General features: G+C 35.5%; 1 protein-coding gene across 1 annotated transcript; it reads left to right on the top strand.

Moving 5' to 3' along the window:
* Positions 1 to 262: 262 nt before the first annotated feature.
* Positions 263 to 7,945, top strand: LOC128995907 (uncharacterized). The gene is made up of 8 exons (XM_054420954.1): positions 263 to 378; positions 983 to 1,184; positions 3,884 to 4,140; positions 4,831 to 4,952; positions 5,994 to 6,162; positions 6,685 to 6,861; positions 7,206 to 7,371; positions 7,761 to 7,945. Exons 1-8 carry the CDS (start codon positions 348 to 350, stop codon positions 7,903 to 7,905), a joined length of 1,269 nt encoding a protein of 422 aa, XP_054276929.1. The 5' UTR covers positions 263 to 347; the 3' UTR covers positions 7,906 to 7,945.
* The last annotated feature ends 294 nt before the right edge of the window (positions 7,946 to 8,239 follow it).

The raw sequence follows: 8,239 nt of genomic DNA, 5'->3' as shown, positions 1-8,239 counted from the left end.
GTCATCGCTAAATAGTCATCTCTGCCTATATCTAGAAGAATTATAAAGAGAGTATAATAAGAGTAGAATTTACGTATCAGCTGAGATTGATACGTAAATTCTACTCAAGCCTCCTATCCACTCAACTCATATTTGCAAAACCAGTATTTTATTTTGCTGGGTAACCATTTTTGCTAGAGGTGGAGGTAATATAATTATAATGTTTCACATCTGAGTTATTGCTGTCATTAAGCCGTCAAAAACAGCAGCCGTGTGTTAGTACTGACGTGGTACACATCACTCGTTTGGCTTTCCACTTCATGGAAACAACGTTCCAAATGTTTTAGGATGGATGTACATGTTGGAAAATGAAACAGATTCTTCTATTGTTGATTTTTAGTAAGTACTTTTATTTTAAGTGTTTACTAAAATTAATGTAAATATGTCCATGTTGTAAATTAATAGGCACGAGCGTTTCACTGTGTCATTGTGTCATTGTGTAATGCGTGCGTGTGTGTGTCTGTGCCAATTAAAAATTTTCCTTAAGGGCTGTTTTACATTAAATAAGAACAAAGTTTGGAACTAAGAATAAAAAATTATCAAACATATACCGGTAGGCTGTTTTATAGCTATGTTATATTTTAAATTTCACATATAAAAATGGAAACTTATGGTTGTTGAATCATACTTTAAAGTTAAAAGGAATAGTCCTTTTTTGATCTGGCATACAATTATTGTTAGTGTTGTGTATTGAATTGTGGATAAATAGTTTGTATGACTTAAGAGTTTCGATTCATATACCCTTTTTCATTGACTAAACAATTTAAATCAGCTGGGTTTTTGTTGATATAGTATTCAATTGTTATAAATAACCAAATGGGTATAGGGTAGTATTACAGATCCATAGCAAAAGTTAATATTTTGTTTCAAAGTTTGTAACTCTGAACCTAAAGTGTCCTTAGCTAAACTAAGAGCCTTCATTTTAGGTTTGACATTGTTTCAGTCAATTTGCAAGGTTTGAATGCGGAAGCTCTTAAACGGAGGAAAGCTTATAATTGGAGGACAGGTTATATATGGAAGAAGGCTTATATTTGGAGGAATGCTTATACGTGGAAGAAACCTAATAAATGGAGCGACCTTCTACCGACAAGAAAGAGTTTACCAAAAGAAGACATCGAAGCGAACATTAGATTACACCTTGTCGAGTAAGTATGACATATATTGAATTACATGTTTTAGAAAGTATTAAAATTTTATAATATTATTACTTGTAAAGAAAACAATACCCCCGCTCCCTTTTGTCATGGTGGACAACAGGTTGAGCTGGAGGGATCAGATCTTCCGTAAGGCGGACAAGGCTGCTTGAAGTCGCTGCTCTTAGTAAAAGCTTACGGCCAATGTCGGTGGTCATCGGTCCAGTCGTAGAAGACTATTGATGTCTACAGTCCAGTCCCTGCTTCTCTACGGCTCTGAGGTGTGGGCAGAGGCGCTCAACAAGCTCTTGGCAGCGGGGAGAAAGACAATCTACCAGAGACAAGGCAACATCAAGGATGACTCCGAAAAAACGGAAGAGCGCACTTTTCAGATGTGACAAGAAAGCTGGGAAAGGGAGACTCGAGGACGTTGGACTGCCAGACTCATCAGACAGGTCCAACCGTGGGTGGAACGGCAGCACGGTGAGGTTGACTACTATCTCATGCAGTTCTTGTCAGGTCAGGGCTATTTTCAGTTGTACCTGATGGCCTGGACTTGATGACCAAACGAATTCACCTGACTGTATTTACTGCCCATGCATTCCTGACGACGAGGAACACATTTTTTCCACTGTCCACGATGGAATATGCTCCGCCGGGAGGCCACTCAACATCTTGGGGTGCTGTCGATTGAATCGATTTGTGAGACCTTGCTGGAGGGTGAGGACAACTGGGACTGCTGGTCGCACTCTGTCCAGAATGTCATTTAAGGGGGAAAAATATTTAGATCGGATCACAGTCTAGATTTTGTAAGAAATGAACAGCTAGACATAGAGAAAGCCCTTCGGGCGTAGGCAAACTCGCCCTAGTTCTGATGAAGTGCGACAAGTGTTCCCAGGCAAGTGTCCGAAGAGTAGAGGAGGTTTTTAGTGGGTAGTCTATGGGCCCTAACCCCGTTGGAGTCACACACAACAGGCTAGCCACCTATGTGCATAAATTTTCCCACCTCTTCATAAAAAAATGAAAAAAATACCACAGCTACAGCAAACGTGTAGGCTACGTGAATTTCAATTTTTCTGATTGTATTTTTACTCAAATCTATATATTAATTTGAAACTGTTTTTCTTTGTCATAGCTATTTTGAGAATATGGCTGGGTGTAGAAACTCGGCAGAGGTGTCTAAAGAAAGGTCTTGGTCTGTAGATGAGCCATCAAAAGAGAAACATGGTGAATTCCCTTGGGGCTCTGCCCCCGTGGCCTTTAAATTCACATCCCATGTTATTCTTATGGAGGGAAACGGGGTTTTTGTCACAGCTAATTTGAAAGAACGACTGGGCGTAGAAACTTGGTAGGGGTCTCTAAAGAAAGGTCTTGGTCTGTAGATGAGCCATCAAAAGAGGAAAGAGGTCAATTCCCTTGGGGCTCTGCCCCAGAAGCCTTTAAAGTTGCCTCTTCAGATTTGTTTACATTACGACCATATGCATCATTCTACACTACCTTTTAATTAACAGCTGTTAATATTTAAATTGTGATTTATTGAATTTGTCAAAATGAAGTACAGTATTTGCAATGGATTTTTCTGATTTTAAAATTGATTTTCTTCTGCATCGTGTCATGTTTTGCAATACAATGTTCTATTACCAAATCAGTGGAAAATCCTAATATCACAGTAGATTTTGAAATTATTTCTTATGGAGTTAACTTATATCTATTGTATGGGTTGGTTTCTGCCTTTTTACCACTTCTTGGAGATTGTACGTAGGTGATATTCTTTGGCATATTGCATCTGTAGACGAAACTTTGGTTGGTGTAATTATTACAATGGAAAAGAGCGAGAAATCCTGGACAATTTGATATAGGCTAAAAATAAAACTGAATTAATACTGTGCTACATTTCTTGAGCAATCATTGAAATAACCGATTTGCAAACAATGGAAACATAGAAAAAGTCATAGAACACAACCAAGTAGAAGAAAAAGAAATAATGTTTTTTTTTCACACTAAAAACGCTCAAAAAACAAGATTAACTTTTACGAAAAGAGATAAGATATTTACAAAAGATTTTGATTATATCTAACTGTTGTGTAGATCGTGAGTATTTCCATAATCTTTGAGTCGCCTGTAATGCTTCGCAATTGCTCGAATTCGAGCAACAGGTACACTAGTATTTTCTTAATCAAGACATTGTTATTCACCTTTTAAGTAACATTAGATTTAACAAGCACTCAGGTTTGCTGCTACAGCGTAGGTAAATTGTGGTTTTTGTTGTCCATATGTTAATAGTATTGGGTTAAATAAATAAATAAATAATTTTGCCAAATTTGATGTATCCACAAACAATCCATGAACAAGAACACCACAAAGGATTTCTTTTACTCCATAAAAATAACATGGGAATAGAAGTTATATAAAAGCAAACATAACCTAGATGACATTTCATATAAAACTAAAAAGTTCACAAGTCAGTTATGGAGATAGACAACATATTGAGTGTATTTCTGCTCTCGAAATGTATAGCCGCACTCAACTAAAGCTTCGGCTTCCACTCACAAGTGAACTCACCGGAAAATTCCACTTTATTAGTAGGGATATATAAGTTCCCTTTATTAGTTATAAGTGCAATAGTTTGTCCAGCTCACAAATTTAAACGATGGTTAAGTTGTAATGTACATACATGAATGTAGAAAATTAAAAACTCAAATCTCTTCCAGCAAACAGTGGGTGCCAGATGGAACCAAGGCTGTTCAGAGTGATGATGTCATTCCCAAATACCGCGGCACAGTGAAAGATGCCTTCAAAATATTTATGTCTAAAGAACTACAACTTAAGTACCACAGTAGTCCCTTAGCTGAGGCCAAGGAGCTGTTAAAAGAAGAAAATGGCTACAAAGCAGAACAAGAGTCTATCTTTATCATCCACACTGTTGATGGTTCTCCTAACGACGACATGGTCAAAAACACAATTACAGGTATAGTTTTAACAGCACTTCACTAGTTATTACGGATTTTATAAATTAAATCAACTCGATTCAACTACAGCCTTAAGTTAAATAACACTGAACGAATGAGGAACTTATTTTATACAAGTTTCTATCATATTTTTCAGTTTTATTTTTGGTGTTTAACTTTAAACTTTTACCATGTAATAATGATGCTTATTATTTCTGATGTGGTTCTATATGCGCAGACGAAAATATTCTATGCTCAACACGCCTCTAGTGCTGGGGGTGCCGGGGCACGCCTCTAGAACGAGCCGTATCCAAAAAAAGGTTCTGGGAACTTTTCTCTCAGCTCTTTCCCTGAATATTTTTCACACTCGGGATTCAATTAGCACCCTTCCTGGTACTTTTGTGTTTTGCGTCAATTACGTGCTCATACCTTTGTCTCCAGAAACACTATATTAAAACAAATTGTTAGGAAATAAAATTTCTAAATTGTATTTTTATAGGGCAAATTAGGAGAAAATGATGTAATATTCTTTTCAATCAACCTCCTATATCAAATGGAATGTCATTATTAGGTTTTATTTAAGTTTTTTTACCAGTACATTAAAACAGCTGCATAGCTTCTTTACTGTTTTAAGTAACAAGTTAGGTTTAATTGTAATTATAAATAAAGTTGCTCCATTACATATATTAAATTTGTTCCTATTTTTGCAGCTTTGGCATTGAGAAATTTCTTAAAGAAATATAATGTTTTTACATTTGATATAAAAGATTTGCAGCGCTATATGCAAGAGACTATCCGCGAAGTAATGATTGGGCGAGGATCAAAATATGAGGTAAATGTATATGTTTCAGACTTAATTTATTGTATTTGTAATTGTTTAAATTGTATTTTTTTTTATCATTCGGATTAAATATTATTTTATATTTTGGTTTACAGCACCGGTTTGACCTGAAAATAACTGAAACCAAGTAGTTTCCTAGTCCTTGCATTGTTGCTTTTTACAAGGTGAATATCAAGTCAAGACCCTTCCCATATAATATTTTTTTAAGTAAATATATAGAGATGTCCCTTTCGTACTCGTGCAAACTTAGAAGGAAGTTTTATTTGATGATTTTGAAAATGGGGGATTTTAGGGGCAACTCAAAATCTTTAAATGTAAACACCCTTCAAGTGAGACCTCATTTTGAAGTGTTTGCAAAAACTTGAGGTATGGTCATAACCAGAGTTTGATACCTCTTCTCTATCTAAAATAGTAGCCATTATTTCTGTTTTTGTCCCATCTTAAACGGACAGTGTTAGATGTCCGTTTTAGATGGGACGGAAACAGAAATGTGCTTTAAATCAATGTTTTTAACGTAAACGAGTAAATTATACCTACATAAGATTATAATTTTATTAATGTTAATATCGAACTGTTAATAGTCCGAAGCGTCGCTAATAGGATTTTAAAAGGGTCGTGCAGGACCACCCGGTAATGGCCATGCATGTCAGTTTGGGTTGCCTCAAGTTAAGCCTGGTTATTCTACGATAAAACGTAACGATTTGTTTGCAACGACAAAATGTTCATGCAAGAAGGAACGTGTAAACTGGAAGACGTTACGTTTTGTCTGCGTTGGAGTGAGGTTTAAAGGTTGGTGGAAGAGTGGCGAGGACTATGAAAAACGATAGCTTTTCATTTTTATGCTTTTAGGGCTATGATGTAATTTTTACTATCGTGTTTTACTATGTATTGTAATTGTGCCAACCACAACAGACGGTTTTTATAACCATTGTTGATTTTGCTTTCATCTAGTATTGTAAATGGGTTTGGTGAATAATAAAGACTGAATTCTTGGTTTAAAAAACTATAATAACATAATGTTTAACGTTGCAGGATTTAAGCGAAGTCATTGGTAACTTTTTCAACTCTGCGATTGCCGAAAATCTAATAGAAATCAACAAAATACACCTTTTTGGTTTTAGCTTCTCTGCTCAGCTCTCAGGCTATATAGGTCGCTATGTATCTTCGAAAAACGATGACAAGAAGATGAAATCAATAACGGGTGGGTATGAAAAATATATTAGTGATAATTAAATTAAATTTTAGCAAATTGCTTCACTCTTCTTAAGCTTAGATAATTTTTATGTATTCTTTGGGAAGTTACATTGTAAAAAATAATAATTATAAAAAAAGAATCTTAAATAGATATATTAGTGTTGTTTGTTTTATTTTGATCAGGAACAGCACTATGATTGACATTCAATCAATGATAAGGAAGGTAAAGCCTGTATGTAACATACCCAATGTGGTACGTCATGTTTGTAGGAAAGGTGATTTGCGATTAATGAATGCAACAATGGATATCTAAATATAGTTATGTGATAGGTTGGAATTACAGATAGACTGGCAGGAACAAAGAAATTTTAAATAACACGATGACAAATTGACTTAACAAAAATCTTTCATAAATTAATAACATCACTGAGTATACTAAAATGTATTAAGGATACTTCAGAACAGTATACACATTTTAGACCTTTTTGGTATCGAGTAAATTATCATATGCATGTTTTCTATTCTTCAGCTCTAGAACCATTCTCAACGACGTTATTCAGTATGAAAAACAAAGTGGTCTCCAAAGACGATGCCGAACTGGTCTTTGTGTTCCACACCAACTCAATTTACGCTGGTACATTTGATCACAAGGCAACAGCTGATTTCGTCATAAACAACGGATGGTTCCAACCTGGTTGTTTCTTTAGTAAGTATTAGACGATAATTATTTAAATTCATATTACAGCTTCAATACTAATCTGTGATATTAATCCTTTTCCGGCCAATCTAAATGCACATTATTTAGCTTGCTTATTGTTCAACGATAATGGGTTACTAAAACTGTGAAAACGACTATTTCTTATGTCAAGATGTTCCGTTGTCAAAAGGTTTCGAATGCATTACTTCACAGCTGGCGATGGAGGTGTGGACGTACCTATTTTTGGCACCATGTCTAAGTCAGATAGAAAGGTTTCCCTTTTCACGCATTGAGCCCATAGGGCCCCAAAACTGGCCAAATGTTCAGCATATTTCTTATATACTCTTTTATAGGTCGCAACATGTATTGCAGTCATCAAAGGTCTGTCACGTTATTCTGGTATGTCATTTTATACCCTGAGTTGTGGACAGCGAGGAAGTGCAGCAGTTATCTTTTGTTCTCGTCCTGTCTCTGCAGTTTCAAGGAAAAGACTTCACTCACATTCCCACCAGTTCCTGGGTGAATAAACTCTTTGTATAACTATTTACTAGATATTTAGTAAATTACAGTCGAACAAGTAGGTACTCTTGGTTTGGGCTGTAACAGCATTCAACCAGTACGAAGCTGAAACGAGATTCTTCTTCAAGACTGTTGTAACTTGACAGTTAATCACACACAATAAGTGGTTGTTATTTGAATCGGTAATATTTGTTTTGAAATTGTTTAAGGTCACAGAAGTATAGAAAGTTATATAAAAATAGATTGTTGATAACATTTAGTACGTATCGTATCATTAAAAGCAAGTGTATTCTTAAGGAGTACGAATAAGAAATAGTCAATCAATACGACAAGTTATGTTATTTAGCATGTATCCCCTACTCTAACAGAGTATTCTGGTCTTGTTTCAGTGCAAAAGGGACATACTACTTGAACACAATGGCACACAAACCATACGGATTCGGACCAAAAGGTGCAAACTGCATCTCCTTCTTTAAGAGGAAGAAATCCGATCACATAGTAAAAAGTGTTAAACTAGGGAACCTCAATGATTAGTGAATCCATAGAAATCACCAACTTCCGTTCTGAAATAGAATGTGCCATTAAATCGTCCATTTGTAACAAAATAGTCTTTTTAGATGTTGATCCTGAATCCTATTTTAAAATATGTTTGTAGCTAGTGCTTCACAAAAGCGTAGTACTACAATTTCTTATAATGGTTTACATCGTACAACATAGAAACAGGTACATTTCCATCCGTATTGATAGACTGGAAAGTTGTCCTTTACCATTCCTAAACATGGAAACGTAGGTAATAGTATGTTGCATAACAAGATTAGAAAGTGGGTCATTACATATTTGAGACCATGTTTGAAGTGCGAGATTTGTC

Source organism: Macrosteles quadrilineatus, unplaced genomic scaffold, assembly GCF_028750875.1.
Source record: "Macrosteles quadrilineatus isolate MER2022 unplaced genomic scaffold, UCM_ALF_1.0 Scaffold_5__1_contigs__length_97177068, whole genome shotgun sequence".
In the NCBI taxonomy this organism is placed as follows: Eukaryota; Metazoa; Arthropoda; class Insecta; order Hemiptera; family Cicadellidae; genus Macrosteles; species Macrosteles quadrilineatus.
Note: the sequence above shows the minus strand (reverse complement) of the source record. Positions and strands in the feature narration are given on the sequence as shown.

Bases quoted from the DNA above. Each gene is read 5' to 3' on its own strand.
- LOC128995907 (XM_054420954.1), top strand. From the start codon at position 348: ATGAAACAGATTCTTCTATTGTTGATTTTTA. The intron at 1,185-3,883 runs GTAAGTATGACA...AATCTCTTCCAG, and splicing joins ATTAGATTACACCTTGTCGA to CAAACAGTGGGTGCCAGATG. The intron at 6,163-6,684 runs GTGGGTATGAAA...TCTATTCTTCAG, and splicing joins GAAGATGAAATCAATAACGG to CTCTAGAACCATTCTCAACG.